The sequence below is a fragment of the Hydractinia symbiolongicarpus genome, chromosome 8 (assembly GCF_029227915.1).
Source record: "Hydractinia symbiolongicarpus strain clone_291-10 chromosome 8, HSymV2.1, whole genome shotgun sequence".
Taxonomy (NCBI): domain Eukaryota; kingdom Metazoa; phylum Cnidaria; class Hydrozoa; order Anthoathecata; family Hydractiniidae; genus Hydractinia; species Hydractinia symbiolongicarpus.
Window position 1 is genome coordinate 10,517,255 of NC_079882.1, and position 20,637 is coordinate 10,537,891.

Below are 20,637 nucleotides of genomic sequence, written 5' to 3' on the forward strand. Positions count from 1 at the left end.
CTGTAAATCAATTTTTAGGTTTTGTGAAATGATCCTGTTAATAAATTAAAAATAATATTGTTGCAGTGATGTGTAATTGACATTGACATGCGAGATAGTTTATCCAGCCCCTGTATCTTGTTGGATCTTGTTAAGATTTCCCCCTAAAATTTAACGTTTTCTCTTCTTTTGGTCTTGTGAAGATTTTAAAGCTTTTTACTTTGAAACAAATGAAAACGTCCCACTAGTAAAAAAATTTTAAAATTGTGGACGGTCATTTTACTAGAAAAACTTTCTTGACAGGATTCCTAATATCATGTTCAAGAAATGATAAACTTTCCACAAACCTTAATAATATCTTTAAAAAAGGATATTTGACCAAAACCATGATTTTGACACATCAAATAGACATACATACATACAAGAAAAGATAAAATAATGCCGTTTTTCGCCTTTTATTTAGCATCTGACTAAAATTATGTTCTGGTCCACTGAAATCGTCAACTTTTAAGTAGTCTTCCAATTTGTCACAAAAACGCATCTGAAACGCATCTTTCAATTGCAGGCACATTGTGAAATAATTCGTTCTTAACCTTTTTTATAATAAACGCCGTTTAAAATGTTTTTTTTTAAATCAGCCTCTTTTTCATAACGAGATTGAAATTCGAATTAAAGAGACTTCTCCAACCTCGTCACCAGGGCTCTTTTTCTCCTTTTGACCTCGTAAGGCTTAAAAGCCGTCCGAGATTGGCAGAAAGAGAAAAAGAGCCAAGGGGACAAGGCTTTGAAACTTCTCGTAATTTGAATTTCTTTTTAATTTGAATGAAGTTTGTCCCCCTTGAAATTCGATTTAGAGAAAGTTAACTGTATCAATTAATTCTGCGAAATTACCTAAATACAGACGATTTTTAGAAATATTTATTTTGAATAACCATGCTTATGATTTCATACAGAAAACTGCATTGTAACAACAGCGCTGCCAACTCTTACATCACTTTCGGTATTATTTCAATACACGTAAGCAGCCAACTCTAACAAAAATTATTCGTAACAATATATTGTTTTGCTTCTGTATGATTTTTGTTGGTAAGCGCGCCGAATAAAAGAAACTGATTTTTTAAGACCTTATCCAAAGTTAAGCCAGTGAGAAAAAACCACTTTGTCACAAACAGAATTTCAAGATGGAGGTAACGAACCGTTTTTTTTGTTGTCGTTTTAATTCTCTTTTGCACTTTTTATAACTAAGAATTGTATGTATTTATACATATGTGGGATCAGTCAGACATTATTTTGAGTTACGCCACTCTCACTGTGGTGGATTAATATGGAATGTCCGTTACCTTTCTCATTGGCGTAATCATCATCTTTGGTTTGTTTACCGTTCATCGTTCGTTCATATTCAATGTTATGAGTTGGGCGAGATTTATATGACCAACCCTCATTTGGACTGTAGAAATTCCTGGTCCCAAAGGAATCACAATATGAGACATTTTCATTTCTGACAGTTGATTGGTTAATAACCATTTGTGTTAACGTAAAAAAATTATAATCATCAGTGGAAAGCTGATCAAAAAATGTGGCGTCGTCATTGGCATGCAATGCAACCTCGTTCCCAGGAGTTTTAAGTCTTTTTTATATTTCGACAGAACTTGAAGAAGTTTCGTCTAAATATAGCCCTGGGGACGAGATTGTTTGATATTCTTTTTTCGGTCAAACCACGATGCTCAGCTTCGTTTATTGCTCAGCTGTTGCTTAAATATCTCAAGTAAAGTAATTAATTATCTCCAACCTTGTTTCCAGGACCTTTTTAACACGCTTATAATAGACTTTTTTCTCTCCTGCTAAGACTATAACATAGCCAAAGGAATGAGTTTGAACTATTTTTATCCTATGTTGAACCATGTATGTGAAGATACTACTGAAACCTATGATTAATTTGTTGTTATTGTTTGTTCAAAGTTTAATTTTAACTTGTTAATCTGAGGCTGGCTTTTTACTTAAAATTTCATGAAATTTTAGCCTCGTTTTACTTATAAAGCTTGTATTGGAGACTTCGTTATTTCATTTCATTCTTCATGGTTTTCACAAGAAAGCGTTCATCTTTAGGAAAAACAACAACAAATCTCCTAATAACATTTTTTGTCAATTTTTTGTTGAGCCTAACAGATAACCCTTTCTAAATTACCAGCCGTTGATGTGCTAAAGCTCAAATTGCTCAAATGCAATCCGTAAGTAAATATTAGCCAAATGTTTTGAAAATTTGATGTGTAATCAGTCATGGAGGTATAAAAGAACTGATTCAGTTAAGATGCAACATAAGAATTCTCTGTTTTTTGTTAAAAATTTGCTTGCTTACCGCGAAATTTAGAGAAAACACTCGCAAAATTCGCAAAATTTTTATATCTTGAAAATAACACGAAATTAAAACACGATTTTTGAATTTCCGCGCCCGAAGGCGTAGGAAATTCTTTAAAACCGTCGTTTTTTTCTTTCGGAGCATTTTTTGAGAAAAAATCGACCCCGGGATTTCACGTTGGTCCGTCACAGATGTAAACTTCGTACCCAAGCTCTTTAACTACTGGGAAGTCTAGTGTTGACGCTTCAGGCCAAAATTAGTATTTGTTTTCGACAAAATTTGGCACAGTTAACAAAAAAAGTATGCTGAACATAATGGTGACATAATAATTTTGATTTTTGTCACCTAAATGTCATTTTAGGCCAAAATTGGTCCAAAAATTAGAACTGCTTTATTTTCGACAAAAATTGACACAGTAAATAAAAAAAGTATGCTGAAAATGATGGTCACATCAAAATTTTGATTTTCTGTCAACTAATGCCATTTAAGACCATAAACGTTTCAATCGCAAGACTTTCAACCATGAATGATAGGCTGTATTTTTTGTTAGCAATTTCTTTTAAAATGTGAGTTTACTATGACACGTTTCGTTTTGTTTGCGTTTGTCGTAAGATATAATGTCACTGGTGTGCTTTATCTTCAGAGGTTCATGCACCAAACCCCTTCGAATGTTTGGCACAATAACACAACGAATTAGCAGGTTTTCATCAAATATTTTAGTAGCGCGCGGGAATTCTTAGAGCCCCCAGGGCTTCTTGTTTCTTCTGAAAAACTATTTTTAACATTTTGTCAAAAAACTCGCCAATTAACGAAATTTGCCGCATAATGCTGCAATGATAAATAACCTGTTAAAGTCGGCTAGAGTTATTTACATGCGCAAAACGTTAACCACGCTAAACCAGAAAATAATAAACACTTATTTATTTATAAATAAAAGTGTATCGTTTAAGATATTAACCTCTTTTTATTATATGAACAAAAGAAATTTTCGAAACGCAAGGTAACTTTTCGGGGCAAGTTAAAGTATTGTAAAAAAGGGTTTAAATGAGAATGTGTTTATTACTTGGACCAGATAACAGAAATTTTTGTACAAATTTTTCCACGCAGTCAAAATAATTTATGCAGAGCCAGCGACTTTTTTGCCCACTTGGGTTTTCATCACGTGATATTCTCCCACGTGAAAAAAAATTACCTTGAAGACACTTTTCATAAATTATAATAATTATGATGTCATCCAAAATTTTATAATTGTTCTATGCTCTACAAATAGGGTTATTTAGATAGAACATCAAATTATCAAGACAAAACTGAAGTTTTTAAAGCAATATGATATTCTGTTTGGATTTTATTTAGATTTGAAGACAATAATTATTTTGAGAACGCTATTCTTAGAAGGCTCGGCTATAGAAGGGCTTGACCGTAACTTTCATCCCACTTAATGAAGAGAAATTAGGTAATTTGTTCTACTTTTTGCTAAGGAACCTAAGACTTTTAACTTGTTGCTCTTGTAGCTATAATATAGGGCCAAAATAAGCATATTTCTATTTAAGTTCGTGAAATGGGTTAAAGAAAATAACAACTTTAGTGCTAATAAAATCAAAAAGTGCAAAGATATAAGATAAAAAGCGTAGCTACTGTAAGTTTCAAGTGGAATCCTGGTATTTCAATTAGAAGATGCAGATTCCGGGGTTACGCCCCAACCACCAACCTGGATAGGGTTTAGATAATTGAAGGATCAGCCTGAATCCTATGACTAAATAGATGCCATATTCTACATATATGTAACATGAGAAATATTTTTGAAAAAAAGTCTTTTTACCTTCTTTATAATAACAAACTTCTTTGCAGAAATTACGTTATTAAAATAAAATTACTTTTTTATATAAAACTAATTTTCTGCTATTCATTCCGTAAGTCTAAAAAGAACCTAGATTATAGCATCGTAACACGTTAAAGTATAGTACATTTTAAAATTGGGAAAATAGCCCATTTTTGAGAGGTTTCTATTCTCTATGACGCCATCAAATTATGTTTTTAACTTGGAACAAGTTTGTGTTAAGACATTCTACAACTGTGCTAAATATCAATCTCGAACTATTGAAATATAGTTAAATATACTTAAAAAGAAAGTACTTGTGGACCGCGGGCAATTTATGCACCCACCCAGGATTAAGGGCCAAAAGCAATAAATAAATAGTAGGGTTGAAATAAGAAAAAAAAATATCCCGGGTTTTAAATAGCTAGGGATAATAAGCCAATTTAAACTTAAATAGTCTTTTTATTAACTTTCACATATTTGACCCCTCCAATAAAGGGCACATGCGGTTAAGGGCACAATTAAATGTGCTCTTTTATAAAAACAAAAATAAAGCAGAAAATATTGACTTTGTAATATCCGTTATACGTTGCTTGATTGATTTCCTAACTGTCCGAATTTTTTTATTATTTAACCCAAATCCATCCACTGAAAAAAAGTAAAGCAAATCGATCAATATTTTTTTGAAACATACGGCGCATAATTGCATGCGTGTTTACACGCTGCGCCACGTGTCATGTGCAAAGACTTCCTCAGTCAGACTCTTATATCTTGTTTCCTTGTTGATGCGTTAAATTTTCCCGTCTCGTTTGTCTGATGTTACCACACATGTGGGATGATAAGTAAGATGAAAATGCGGAAGAAAATGTCACTTTCAAGCTGTTTCCATAATCACGAAAGAGGAACCAAATGTGTGGCAGTAAAAAGAAGTGTAAATGTTATATTATGAAGATGATGTCAGCATTGTAATTACAGTGCAATGTAACAGCATGTAACGTCAATTTTGTTAAAAATTAAAAAATTCTGCTACACCCCCGTGTTAAATCGCAACACGAGTACAATGACGTGTTTTTATACACGTCATATTTGACGTGTTTTTAATACGTCTTTAGGGAAATTTTAACTTCAGTGACGCTGACACACGTCATAAACGAAAAATGTCGTCGACATATTTTTTAAAAAAAGCAGCGTGAGCACAATGACGTGTTTTTAATATATTTGACGTGTTTTAGTGTTGTGGTGATGTTTTAACTTTAGTGACGCTGACACGTCACCACCGCATAATAATGTTGTCGACATTTTTTTTTCTTTTACGTAAAGATAATTAACTTTATATTAAAAGATTGTATAGGGATAGCTGGAGTTTTTTTCTTACTAAGATGACTCCCAACATAAAAAGAGACTTGTTAAAGACAACCAGTGAACGGCGTATAATAGGACAATTTTTATCATAAAAAATACACCCTCCCAACAACCTTGCGTTACGAAACACAATCGTCTACTATGGGTTATTTTTTTTTACGCAATTAACTAAACGGGTAAAGAGTGCTACGTCCGAAAAATAATCGGAAACAAGGTGTAAAAAATAATTTGTTTTTCCCCCTGTGAGATTGCGTTTGCAGCAAAAATTTTCATCGCATTGTATTTTGTTTATTATTGCCATGCTCATTAAATAATCATTTATTTAAACATTCTTTTGACATTCGTTTTGCACGTCACATATAAATAGTGTTGTTGTCTTCTAATTAAGTAGTTGTTCAGTCAGCATCACCACACGAAGCGTGCAGGATCACAAGAGGAGTGGTACGGTGAGAAAAAATGTTTTTTACTTGGAAATATCATTATAATTTAACAAAATTTCATTTTTTTATGGAGTTAAGTTATTCCCTTACTCTGCTTCCTTTCCTTTTTTTTCTTTATTATTTTTGGCAAACGAATTTATAAAATAAAAAAAAAGCAAAAAATATTTTTAATTTCAATAGTTACAAAATCAGAGACGAAAATAAATACTTTTTTGTGATTGGTTAGTCATTTTACTAGGAGTTCTCTGTTTTTGTATAAAAAAGTTTAAAAAATGAATAGGTCTTTGTGACAAGCTTGTTCGATTTTAAGCAAAAGTTAACATTTCATGACGAAATTTTTGTTAAATTTAATTTGGTGAAGTTTGCTCCGGGTTTTTTTTTATATATTATATTCTGTATTTTAAAAGATGTAATTTGAAGCTGGTGTCTAAGAACCGTTAATACTAGACTTCCACAAAACATTGACTTACGATTTTTTTTTGATCAGCGATTCCTTTTAAAATCATAGTATCATTTTTTTACTGCTATGTTTCCTCAGCTCTGAGCAGGACTAAGGTACATATATTTTTTTTTCCTTGAAAACTTTCTGTACTGCTTCGGATCAAAAGACACACACACAAAATGCTTAGAACTCAAAAACTATCTCTGAACATATGACAATCCAAGATACTCATCCGATAACCAGGTTTTGACAATATTTTTTCATATATAAATGCTTGAAATATTTTTAAAACTCAACTAAAAACATTAACGATTTGTGTAACTGTTAGTTAGTTTTTCACCATCGTGATTGGTTTTCGATGACTATATAAAATATGTCTTGCTTATTTCGGAACAAAGCAATAAATAAATAAATAAAAATCGGACAAAAGATATAGCTGCAACTACGAGTTACGTTAGTTTGAATATAACAAAGTTCATAGAAAACCGAGACGTACATATATACTAAATTCGATTATAATATTCGATTTATGGGTTGATATATATGTATATGATCTTCTCGAATATCCATGCATTTGTGATCCATAAATTTTAATTAAAAAATTATTAGCACAAACAAATATGAATATTTTAACAACGATTCAGAAAGGAAAACAGGGTGGTGAATCCAGGCTACTTGTAAAGTAGCAAGTAGTCAGGCTATAATATTTTATTATCACGTACACTCTCACACTCAATCTAGTTTCGGGTTTTCAGTCATGAAGCTAGCCTGTCCTAAGTAAAATACACATAACCACTTGTTGACTTGACTTGACTTGTTTTTCTTTTCTTTTCTTTGTAAGAAACCTAACGAAGGGTGGTTTCTTCGTTTTCTTGTTTACAAGTTGTTTTCTTGTAAAATTTCTTTACAGTCAGGAAGAAACGCTATTCAATCAAAATAAGTTTACTGGACCAAAATAAAAATAAAAAAGGATTTTTTCTTTCGGTCTTATCGGGGTCATTCACGGGGACAATATTATCAGCATTTCAATGATCACATATTAAAAAAATCTACATCAACATGTAAATAAACTAACACGTTGTAAACATATATATAAAAGTTATATAAAAGAAATAAAAAACAAAAGTAATAAAACAAAATATATATTCAGCTAACAAGCCCTTCCCCAGTTGTCCCTCTTTATTTACATTTTATGTAATATCAATATATAGGACTTTGAATATCAGTCGTTAAATGTTACCAGCAACGATATCGTATATTTTTGTACAAGTAGCAGTTCTATGGTCACGACCTAACGACCTTATTGCCAAACATACGCTATGATGATGACGTGGGACTCAATGTTGAAAAACATGCATTACAAGTTGCAAAGTTCTTTATATCCAATGTTCTATTTATCGATGAAATCGATTTTTTTTACCATTTACGTATCGAGTGTTTATCGATAGAAACGTTTATGTTGTAACTTAAAACGTCAGGTTAGTTTCCTTTCAGACTTTCAGCTTGTTGGTCATCTGAAACTTATTTCTATATCCATTTTTATTACTCTTAATTATTCATTATACTTCCACACAACTTGTTTGTTTACATTTTCAAGAAATCAGCCATCACCAACACACGATCTCGTCAAATGCAAGTGACGAATGAAAAGGCTTTCAATGAATAACAAGGGGATGACATACTGAGAAAGTTTCGGTTTCGAAAAGGGAGTCGTAAACTATAATTATCCTGCTTGCTATACTATTTTTGTTCTCTCAAAAAAAAACTTTCTTTGTACTGAAAAATCATATCAAAATAAGCATTTTTTTTTTTTTTTATTTTTTTGTTATTATTTTATTATTTTTATTTTTAAAGAAGAAACAGGTGGATCAAATGCAATTCCTCGTTTACTAATTCTCACTGAAAACTTGCATTTTTAATCTTTGAGTAACTTTCCAGTGAGAATGTGTGATTCACACACCTAGTAACAGGTGCGTGCCAAGCCTCGTTAACCAGTACGGACTTCAAATACAAACTTGATTAACCAAACAACGCCAACGTTATAATGCGATGATTTAAAAATAGCTGCACCTACGTTGTTTATAGTGACAATGTTTGACATCATACATAAACAAGACTCCGAATATTAAAAGAAAAAAAATGCAGTATGTTTATTTTTAGGGTGGTGACGCAAAGAATATGTAACAGTGCTAAAAAAAATATTTTCCATTAAGCAGACGTCCCACTTTTATGCTATATCTGATTGTCTGAAACATAACATTTGCTTTGAAAACTGTAATGGTTAGAATGTGCATACGTGGCAAGCTTTCGGACACACTAGTCTCTTGCTGAGGTTTTAGCTATGAAACCATAAGAGGCCATGGGGTAATTAATTTTTTTTATAACTGTATATATTTTCTCTCTTGCAGGCCATCGATCACCAAAACAGAAATCGCACTTGGGAAGGCAAAAGATTAACCGAAGCAGAAGAAAAACAGTGTCTATCGTCATCTGGGATTACAATAAGCGAATACCTTATCAACAATTATGTAAGGAACGTTGCTTAGTTTAACATGCTAGCTATGCGTTCAAGTTCCGCGTAGAATTGCATCTAATTAGCCATGTCGGTTATTATATTGTCATTATAATCAGCATTAATGAGAGTACATCCAAGTTCCGCTTACGCTATTGTTAAAATGTCATTGAATTTATTTCAGCATATTAATCTGTATAATTAATCAGTAAGACGGGTAATTTGCATTAACTACATATATGTCAGCAGGCAAATTTTTCTCCTAAATTTTACCTTTCCTCAATTTCTATTTCCTTCTATTACTTACATAAAAATGATATAATTAGAAGTACGAGGCAGCCAGTACATCTATTTTAAGATAAGTTAAGACAGTTTACACGAAAAACGTTTCTCACGCATGCGCTCTAATAATAAATATTTACACAACGATGCAACTCCCTTCTGCAGTATGGATTTGTTCAAAGGAAAAAAACATACTCCATTCTTTGCTTTTATCGTGTTATAGCTTACAAACGTTTTCGCATCCCAATAGGAGGTCTAGGAACTAATCCTAGAAAGTAGGCTTAAAAACTAAGTTGCGTACGATTGCTGATCTAAACTGAAAGTTGATTACACAGTGAAAGTGCCTACTGTTGTACAATGGCAGATACAAAACTGTTAGAAAGACTGATAACATAATTATTGACATGAAGAAGAGAAGGAGTCGGTCAGTGACGTTGATAAAGTTGATTGGTGACGTCACTGAACTCTGTACAATGTTCGTTACAAGTTTAACGACAACAGCGCAGCGTAATGACAATGTATATTTTATTGGTATCTAATAAGAATACAGACTTGCTGCGGTGTTATTTGTCGTATTGAAAAAGTAGCTAATTGAACATTTTTTAGTTGGCGATATAATGAATTTCCGTTGTTAAGTCACGGCTGTCACTATTAGAGCATGTCTGTTTTGGCAGTTTTTAGAATCATGTGCAAAAAGCATGACTGAACAAAAAGGTAGCATGCGGATAAAAATTCCGACTAAAGTTTGGAGCTTTAAGTATTAATCTTAAAAACTGTTTCTATTTTAGCCACCAGTGACACAAATAGCATACGAAACTGAGGACGCTGTCACCATGGTTCCCCTGCGTAATTCAACTTACTCCAGCAGTTCTGAGATGGGAGCAGACACAGAATATCAATTTGGTTCTTATAATCAAGTAAGTCTAATTCCTAAATATATCTTAAAGGGGTACCTCTGGATTTCTCTCAATGAAGCTACATAAAAATCATGCGTAGTTTTAATCACAGACTTGCAAGGGAATATATAAAACCCACGTTAGCCAAGCCTTTCTATTGACGGTTTGTTGCTAACCTTAATTGCCAGTAGTTACCTCTCGCACGCAAACAACTCTAGTAATAAAGTTCGACCAGCTAGAACAAACATTTTTGCACATTTCATTTAAGTCATGGGTTCTTTTTGGATGCCTTCTTTTAATCATCTGAGGTGTCCGAAATGTAGCTCAAAGAGCATGTTGACGTGTAATATGAGATTTAAAATTGTTTTAAAAGAGGAAGTTCCGATCACCAATTAGAGAGTCAACATGTCATCATTATTAATACCCACATTAAGAAAAGAGGGATTCTCCTTCATATAATGCAAGTTATTTGTGAGAGATAAAAATAGTAATTGCACTCATTTAAATTTGTTTTTCTAAATAAAACTGATGTGATTAAAATTAGAAGAAGAATATTGTTTTGATTTTCTTGCAACGAGAAAAATACCAGTAAATTTGTATCCAAGAAAACATCACAAGAGTACGCGTCTAAAGAATGCCTTTTTTATTCGAGAATTTTTTATTGCTTATCACAACTTTTCACAGAAAACAAGTGATTTATTCAAAATTCTCAACAAGAATTTAATTTTTCAGGCATTTTCAGCAACAGTTTGTATATGGTCCCAATTGACATCATAACAAGACGTATGATATACGCAAACAACCTCGCGAATAAAGTTTACAAAAAGCTGTCTATCAAATTGTGATTTTTGTTACGAAGTTAGGCACGACATATTTTACTATTCAGATACGCAATAATACTACGCAGTTATATTTCAAAATTGATTTGTGAGATCTTCTTGAACGGAAAATTCCTCGATATTTTAATTTTCGATGGGTCCGTCTTTGGTGAACCCAGGAAGAAGAAAGACCACAAACCCCACCTAAAATTTGCTAAATTCAGTAATTCAGTTAATTCTGCCTACATTCACTTTTGAAAAGTTTGGTGCAAACACCTTTACTTTACCAGTTAGTTAAATAAGGCTTTTGAACCCTTTTCTTATCTTTTTAAAAAAGAAAAAGGAAAAAAAAAAGGAAAAATAGTTACCAAGTTGAGATTCGAACACACGACAACTCCCGTGTCGGTGCTCAGAGAGGCAAAAATTTCCATTCTTGTAGGACACATTTGCGTTTTAATACAAGCTCACGAGCTTGTAACAAGCTCACGAGCTTGTAATAAAATCAACGCTCTTTAGGAGTAAGTCCTAGTTGAAATGCTGTATTTAAAGGTGGAACTATTTAATAAAATTTGGGAAGGACGTGGTTAGAAATGCCTATGTGATGTCATTATATTTGGTTATAAAGATTAACCACATAAACGTTAAAAAAATTCTAAAATTTGCACTTTTTCTACCGACTTTAGTGTTTGAAACACTGTGATGACGTCGGCAAACTTTTCAGCAAGCTTTCATGATTAGCTGGAAATACGAGAGGTCATGCACCAAAAACACAGCACTTGTAACTCCTGTACGCTTATTGTATTTTAGTTGGATGCAGAAGAAATGAAAAAAGCAAGAAGGAGAATGAAGAACAAGGTAATTAGTCACAGTAATTACAACAACAAAAACAACAACAATAGGAACAACAACAAATAAAGCAACAACCAACCAAAACAGAAACAACAAAATTGACAAGTTCATCTCCAGAATTTTTTCAGCTTTTTTATATCTGTGGAGAAACAGCAATACTTAATGTTGCAAACATCATGATTAGCTTGTAAACTACTTTTGACAAACATCCACAAATCACAACAATAACTACAATCAAATAAAGTTAATAACCTAAAAATTTGATTACATTTGAAATTTATTTTGTAACTTGCTAATACAGGTCTAGTTTATTAAGCCACAAATTTTGTACGTTGTGATAAAAAAGGTTATTTTTTAAATTTCAGTTAAATAGGAATTAAAAAAACTCCCTATTGATTGAATTTATGTGGTAATGTGATATTTTGCGGACCAAAATTATGAAAAACCAAAGAATATGGTAGCCAATGATATAGTTGGATAAGAGACTGGTGATTTAGCTATTCCCTTTCCTTAAAAATCAAAACAGAAATGACGACTTCAGCATAAATACATAAATTCAAGTTGTTTGTTAGCATTGAATATGGATGTCTATATGTCTGGCTATATGTCTGAAGGCAACAAGTAAATTGGAAGAAAAGCACCATTCCTTAACTTTTGTTTGAGCTTCATAGTCTTCTGACGAAAGTATATCTAAAAGTTGTTCTAAAATAACGAACTTATCTTAAGAGCTTCTATGGCAAGGTTTTCTTCCATGATATATTCCCTTTTTTCATGTTAACATCTTTTTTGAGGATTCAAAATGGTGTTGCCAAAACAAAGTTTGCCTACTGACATTCAGTGTGCCAATGATTTACGTTAAAAATGCTTTCATTGTAGATATCAGCTCAAGAAAGTCGGAGACGAAAAAAAGAATATGTAGATTCACTGGAGGCAAGGTAAATATCTCGTTTGCTCTCTAACAAATTTTTAATTTACCTCTTCATAAGTTACAAACTCTTTTTTATAACGTTAGATTGAAGCAAAGAGACCAGGAAAAGAATCTCTTGAAAGATAAAGTAACTGAGTTGGAAGATAAAGTTAGGTAACGCAAACTTTATTCTTAATTATGTATTTAGACTGTAATATTACAACACTGCTTTCCTTTCCTCGATACTAAACGATTTATACTATTCAAATTTAGAATGTTGGTTGATGAGCTTTTTGCGTTGAAACAAAAGCAACACAACGAAGAACTTTCAACATCACTAAATGATGACGAAAACTCACGTGCAAAATTTCAGCCGAAATGCATTTCTCAAATAAGCAGAGCCACGCAGACTGGAATCTGTTTACTTTGGTAAGACATTAAATATTGTTTGTTACCTGCAGCCAAACAGGTATGACCTGCAGCTAAACAGGTATGCGAATTTAATGCACTGTTAACATGGGATTTCTTTTATTTTAGTTTTTTTAACCGTTCTAAAAATACAAGCGAGTGTCACAATGATATGGAGAATGATATGGAAATAAATAATCAGGACATGAAAAACGGACAGGAGTTTTTCTCAACTTATCAATCAATAAATGATAGCATGTCGACACAGAGCTCATTATCAGATTTTGATGTCAATGTAGAAGATGATGAAACTATGACACCATCTTTTCGAGAAAATCATCTTGTTCGAAGATCAGCTTCTCCAGATGATGAAATAAAGTTTAGGAAAGAAAGGCCAGCGTCTGCTGATGGAGAACTGCAATTCACAAGAAACAAACCTACCGTTAAAGCTCCCGAAAGCTTGCAGGACGGAAGCTGTCAAACTATGATTTATGATAACTCGCCCCATGTAAAATATCGCCAACTGGAAACTCGCTTTTACGAGAAACAACAATACACATCATCGGAAGGTCCTGGGGATGATGTATTCTTTGATAATGCTGGACAATATGTTCGTAGACCAGGAAGTGCGGCAGTAAGATAGGTTCTTTAAACACGAAATGTAGATAATCTTTGTTTATGCTGTTTTTTATTTTGTAAATATTAGCTATTTCTAAATAGTATGAGCTTGTGATGACAAACATGAAATTTTCAAAATTAAATGCTCCATTTCATTATGAGTCCTCTTTGCTGTTGATTAGACAATTTTTTACTTTATCTACTTCAATTCGGAGGGTAGAAACAACAAAACAGCAATTTGCCTAGAGTTCTGCTCGTATCAGAATTTTTTCTCCAAAGTTTGGCAACTTTAGAATTAGTCCATGTGCTAGGTAACTCAGACAATGAACCTTGAAACGAAACCGCAGCTTCCCGCTTATGTTTTTATTCTTTTTTGCATTCATTTAAAGCAATGTTTTTTTTTATTTTTGTGTGTCACGCAAACATCTGCAGAATGCACTGATATGATTGCAATGGACTCTGTCTATCTCAAAACTAACAAGGAGTCGAAAAACAGATTCGAGAATAAAAATATACAAACTCATCCCCAGGTTCAATCATTTTTGACATCGGTATTACCACCGTCTTGATGTCAAAAATATACAAAATATCCCGGGAATGAGTTTGGAGATTGTAATCAGATATATAGAGAATGTTACGGTCGTTGTTGTGAACTTTATTCTTTGTGCTTCATGTTTTTAAAGTTTGACCAACACCAGCCTTCTTTTTGTAGGGGCACTGGTAGTAAATGAAAATGTTAAGAAGCTGTTATAGGTTTCTGTGTTATTATAAAAATATATAATTTATTAAGTATTTGTCTTTTTAATTGATATCCACTTTTAATGAAACATTAATGACCTCTGGAACATCTACCAACGAATTATTCATAACTAACAAGAAAGTCTCTCCATATACTAACTTGACATGGCATTTCGATCTCCAGTTAAGTTTGCATAAACGGTATCGAGCATGTCAAAATTCTTTAACAGAACAGAGGTTTAATCAGTATTTTCCTACCAAATTAGTATAAGAAAATCCCATAAAAACACGCTTTTTCACAACTCATTAGCAGTTCCCTGCGACATGACCTTTTGTTGTTACCATTCAAAGTTATAAAAACTTTACTGTTTTATTTTTTTTAAATAAATTTGCTAAAAAAAATTTGCTACGACGGGCGTATTTTTGTGGAATTTAAAGACCAAATTTTTTTACGGATAAACAGTCAGTCTATATCAAAAATTTTCGGTTGTCCGTCTCTGCGCAATCTTCTAGCCGTGCTATAGACACAGTAAATGTTATATGCGATATATAAGAGAACGGGTCAGTGCATATATCCACGTGTCACCAACTAATAATAGTCTATAATGTAGTGCTTGCTGTCTGATGCGAGCCAAAAATAGTAGCGGCAAGTAGCGACTGCTGAATTACCTTGGATTTTCCTGTGAATAATTTTAGAATGACATTGAAATATTCTCATATTAGCATGGGGCAGCGTATAACGCTTGCTAAACCTTCGCATGGCAAACCGTAAATGCGCATACGTCATTTTACGGCCACCATAGTTGGTCAAAACACGCTGCAAACAAGAATTATTTGCTTAAATGTAAATTTAGACATATCATTAAGCGCACACTTGTGCAGCGTTTTGTAATAAATGGCTCATTTTGGAATACCTGTCGCATTTTGTAACGACAAAAACAGCTCATTTTGGAATAAAAAGCTAACGGGTTTTGAAATCATGTTTTAGTCATTCTGTTGTCTATTACATTTGTTCCACAGTTCTTTGGGTACCTAACTTTGTTGTTTAATGGAAAGAGTAACTTTTTATTTTCATTTACAACTAATTTTACCTTGTAAATTTCACCAAGAAAATCACTAGAATATGTAATTTCACTAAGTTTTATTAGAAGAAGAGCCGATAATTCTATTACAAAAACCGTAGATTTACTTAAACTTTTACATGTTTTGACTTGTCCTAATTATTTAGGCCACAACAAAAGGTTAGTCCAAAAGCGTATTGATTGTCCGCTAAAAGACGGGTTTTTATTTAATGAATCGTAACGTGCAGAATGCTTAATGATGGTGTTCTTAATTTTCACACAAGTTTAAACCTATTCCAAATGCATTCGCTAAAATAATAAAATGAGTAACCTTATTACAGTTTCTTAAACAGTGTTTTCAGATGCAACGCGACCAAGGTCGTTCCCGGCGCCTGTTGTCATTTTTTTATATTGCCGTCTTGATATAAGAAATGATTCAAGATGCCCTGCCTGGGGACGACGTTGCAACGCGATATGTAGAGCCGTGATATATTCGTTACTTATTAAAACGTATGCCGCTCGTCCACAGAGTTTCCTGCCTTTTTTATCTCATATAAACCCTGGGGACTTTCTTTCTCAGCTGGACTGACAGCATAGGGTGCGTTGGTGAAATACTTTTGTGTGTGTCGAGCTATCACAAGAAAAGGGGTGTGGATTCCACCATCAACAACTCACTCGATAGGCCTAAAACTGAGGGACAATCTTCTGTGGTGTCTCAAAAATGGGTGCACAAAATGATAAAGTTATTTGTTACGATAACGTGCACTAAATTTGTAAATTATTTTGAATTCTGTTGACAACTGATCTCGTACCCAGGTCCCATTTTCGTTATACTTATATTGGCAGTAAAAAAGGGGTCCCGAGGACAAGGTTGGTTGACAAAAACATAACATTACGGAAAAGCACCTTTTTTCATCATGCTGGTTAAAATTCTTTTTAATTCATTTGTTTTGTTTGTTTTCTTTGCAATGAAAAGGACAACCTCATACCAAGGGTCGTGTGGCCCCTGATTCGTTTTAACAGAGCAGCCGTTATCAAATTTATCAATAAGGCAAAATGCCTTGGGAATGAGGTTGATGAAAAGGAGTCTCCTTTCATGGAGTGGTTGGACTTTTTCTTGTACTTTTATACTGTTGTTGATTAGGGATACTCCAACATTTAAAGTCCAGGTTCCTTTGTGCAACATGTTGCCACTTCGCAATGTATTTTTTAAAACACGTCCGATTTTATTCGTGTTTTTTAAAAAAGCTTTTCGTTTCACTATCACCAATGGTTTTCACACAAATTGTGTATACGAAGTTTGTTTTACGTTGAGTTCACTAACACTGTAGAAAACACATCATTGAGTTTTGAATAACAACAAAAATTGTCATGGACGAAAAACTGTTCTTAATGCTTGGTTTGAATAATTTATGCATGCTAAAACGAATAAATTACATTTCCTGATAATTTATTTATCAGGTAATGAGGAATGGATGAATCGAATACGTATTTAGCAACTAAATAAAACATAAAAAAAATTGTTAGTTTTTATGAGATGCTAGAGGAAAAGCAATGAAAAATAAAAAAGAGACAAAAATTTAGGGTTTTACAATGATGAAAGACGAAAAACTCGTTCACGTTTATCTTGTAAGTCAGTTTAATTTTTATTTTTACTGCTTTAGAGTGCATGCATAATTTTTCTTAGGCATCTTAAACAAAAAGATGAATTTCTTCACAACGTATTAAAATTGCAACAGTGCGCGAAGGGTTTGCTACTTGAAGCTTGATTTACAACAATTGTTCTGCTAAATATCTTTTTGTTATAGTAAAGTATTTTCGTTTCTGTTCACAAATAAAAAGGTTAAAAGTTGAAAAAAATTTCAATTTTTAGTTTGAACCAGAACGGAAGATTTATCAACCAATTGGACTCCAGAAATCACAATTTCTGATCTCATCTGATCTTTTCTATTTTTGAGTAAAAACCTAGCTTAACTTCCTGTGGTAATATATATCGTGGGCGAATCCAGAAGCCGTGAACACATCATGAAATACTATAATTTTTTTATTAAGTGCAAAATCTTTCTTTCTGAACGATTTATTTCTGCAACACAGTTATGCTCACTGTCCGTCAATGAAATCAAAAATTAGAAATTGGGAGTGTCAAAAATTACCAGGAGGTTTCACGTTTTTTCACGTTGTGAGTTCTCATTTGTCACTTGTGCAGGGACCGTCTCTATTTATATTATTTTGTTCTTCCGACTTAGATTTTATCTTGGAGGACGTCTTTTCTCTAAGATTCTATCAATCATACCACAATGGTCTGGCAGGTGTTTATATAGAGACTTAATTTGTGAATAAATTATCATAGATTTGTGAATAAATTATCATAGATTTGTGAATAAATTATTCCTACATTGACGTCACACATGCCATTTCCCCAACTTTGCAATAAATTGTACGAAAGTTTCTATTCTAATGATAAAGATAAAAAGATTCTTCAGAAATAATAATGTTTTAATGACATTAGACTTGCTAAATCTTTAGAACATGGCATTTATAGATTGTACAGGTGAATCAAAAAATAAAATGACGTCATTAAGATCGGAATGACCTAATTTCGCTGGATCGATATTTTCGTCAAATTTGGTCGGTACTTTATCCCTAGGACCTACATATCTCCTTAGCCACACTTTACTAACCGCATGGTAACGAACACAAATGTAATAGATAATTTACAACAAAACAACAGTGTACAACACTCATACGTGCATGCTTGGAGGAAAGAATACGTATCCTCCAATATATATATCCTCCAAGGTGCATGTCAGCACTTCTTAAGGACACTATGTACGCCACTATCAGCGCAACATTACTGTATTACACGTTGTGTGTGGTTCACAACAAGCTGCATATGCACTAGTTGCGGTGTAAACATTAGATTTGGTTCTTGCTTAAAGTATTTAAAAGCGGAGACTCAAAATCCACAATGCATTCTCTGTGTTTCACTGCACACGTAAAAGGTACCAGTAGGACTCTCATTCTTCCTTTTTTTAAGCCTATTTGTCGGATAGCTTTCATACATTATGTTAACAAAAAAGCATCATCACTAAAACCACTCAGCAGCATTGTTTTTTTATATTCTCCACGCGAAGCTTCTCTTCGGTGTAGTCTTTTATTTTCTAATTTTTGTTAGATCTAAATTACTAGTACAAGATTAACACCATATTCCTCGACGAAAATAAACTTATAAATTGCATCTACTAAGGCCATGAGCGCAATGCTATAAAAGATTTCGTAGTTGTTGTAAGTTGAATCACGGTTCCCGTCAATTGTACCAAAACAGTTTGGAAATTGTTATTTCAGTTCATGATCAGCAATACTTTTCGCCCGCTCCTATCCAACATTTCTGGAAAGTGTTCCTTTAGTCAAGGAAAATCTTCAAGTGCGTTGTGGAACCGAGTCAAAAAGAAAAATCTAAGCGGTAGTACGCCAAAATATTTCGAGAAATTGTAAACATAGCATAGCCTGTTTCTGCGAAGGCAGACTTTCATAGTAAAAGGCTTTTACTTTGATTAACTCAAGAAGATGTCATTCTCGCGATATTTTTATTGAATCAACTGCGTAACCGTCTTCATGACATTTTTTATCAAGGCATTTAGGCAGGAGTATAACGACGACGCCGTCGCATGTTGTTTACGTATCTTTCATTGTTGTTTATATCTGCGTATATAAACATTGAGTAATTTCAAATTTTGCAGCAACAAATATCTTATGTCTACATCCGTTCTGTTTTGCAACAGCATGTAAAATAGCCAAATGGAAATGGTCGCAGCTCTTTTCACGACAGGGCGCAAAGTTCCGCTGGTATGCATGGAAACACCTTTCAATAAGAAGCTTTCCTATTCTTGATTAAACGCGTCCTCCATTTTTTTTTCCAATAAACGTTCCCTGTAATAGACACCTCCTCTGATAAATTTTCGTAACTCTAAAATGTGTTTAGTAAAAACACGTTTTGGAGTTACGCAAATTTTCTGAACAACATTAACGTTTTGCGATATTTGAAAATTTTAAATCTACCTAAATTTAACACAGTTTTAACCCCCGAAGCATCCAAATTTTAGATAACCTTGATTTTTTACAACCTTGCCCCCAGGGCATTCTGTATTTTTTCTGAAATCAGACGACGGTACGAACGTGTTCGTCTCGCCGTCCTGAAAAATGACAACAGGCGCTGGGGAACAAGACACACAAAGCTGCCCCGCGCAGTATGTCTTGCATGCGGGTAATACATACGGGTCTTTGTTTACCTGTTTTGAGCGGGAGTACTTGACGCATGCACGTGTGCAGCCTCAAAATCTCTTTTAGAGGTGTTGCTTTTTTTTACCATTATTGTTCGACATTCAACATTGTACTTGGAAATTTTGAATACAATTATGATGGCATTTTCTAAACATATGTGCAAGTATTAGTGTATTAGTGTAAGTTAGAAAACTTCACTGAGAAACTATTGCACCAAGAATCCATTTGGAGGGATAGAATCTTTTGCTGCCACAAAATTAGATTCACTGTATAAAATGATAGTAATGCAGCAACCTTTACAAGCTTTGACCCATCAGATTTTTCAGACCTTGTTTATAAAACAGCGCAACTAAAACATCATCAGAAACAAGAAACAACCATTCCACGGCCCTTGCATCCATTTACGATTCATTTAGCATTAATATGCCGCAAGAAGAGTTGAAAACAGCATGCGAAAAAGCATATAACATAAAAACGAATATACTCATCAACAATACAATAACCCTGAAAACGCACAAGGAAACGGTCGTCTGATCCTTCATGGATGATAGACAGGGCTGGTAGAATAACAGCCTGGGTCGCCAAGGGGTGCTATACAAGAAACAGCGAGTCCTTTCTTCACAAAATTTTGAAGTATTCACAAATAAAAAAGAATAAATATACATTATATGGCACAAACTTGGAGAAAGAAGCACGTTCATTTTCATTGAAAATAAAAAATGACTACATCAGAATGATGCCAAAATCCTACAAAAATTAAAAAAGTGGGCCTTTTTGTCAATATTGGTAAGTGTTTCCTTTAAAATTTTTTAACATTTTTACATCATTTGCAAAAACTAATACCTGTAAAATCTCTTACAATAATCTCTAAA

The 20,637-nt window shown here is 33.3% G+C and overlaps 2 protein-coding genes across 5 annotated transcripts in view; both read left to right on the top strand.

The window, feature by feature from the left end:
- Window positions 1-1,038: 1,038 nt before the first annotated feature.
- LOC130654936 (uncharacterized) lies at window positions 1,039-14,475 on the top strand. The gene is made up of 8 exons (XM_057457591.1): window positions 1,039-1,166; window positions 8,804-8,923; window positions 9,978-10,106; window positions 11,711-11,758; window positions 12,629-12,687; window positions 12,765-12,833; window positions 12,933-13,088; window positions 13,197-14,475. The coding sequence occupies exons 1-8, from the start codon at window positions 1,161-1,163 to the stop codon at window positions 13,708-13,710; spliced, it is 1,101 nt and encodes a 366-aa protein (XP_057313574.1). The 5' UTR covers window positions 1,039-1,160; the 3' UTR covers window positions 13,711-14,475.
- A 2,544-nt stretch (window positions 14,476-17,019) lies between these two features.
- LOC130655923 (uncharacterized) overlaps window positions 17,020-20,637 on the top strand; it is a 96,275-nt gene continuing 92,657 nt past the window's right edge. For 2 of the 4 annotated variants that reach the window (XM_057458737.1, XM_057458738.1), the window contains exon 1: window positions 17,020-17,113. In XM_057458737.1, the coding sequence (XP_057314720.1) occupies window positions 17,078-17,113 (36 nt within the window). In that variant the 5' untranslated portion in view covers window positions 17,020-17,077. Of the gene's footprint in view, window positions 17,114-19,757; window positions 20,552-20,637 lie in introns of those variants that run through there. The other 2 variants (XM_057458739.1, XM_057458740.1) reach the window with 2 other exon arrangements.

Bases quoted from the DNA above. Each gene is read 5' to 3' on its own strand.
- LOC130654936 (XM_057457591.1), top strand. The intron at 8,924-9,977 runs GTAAGGAACGTT...TTTCTATTTTAG, and splicing joins AATACCTTATCAACAATTAT to CCACCAGTGACACAAATAGC. The intron at 12,688-12,764 runs GTAAATATCTCG...TTATAACGTTAG, and splicing joins GTAGATTCACTGGAGGCAAG to ATTGAAGCAAAGAGACCAGG.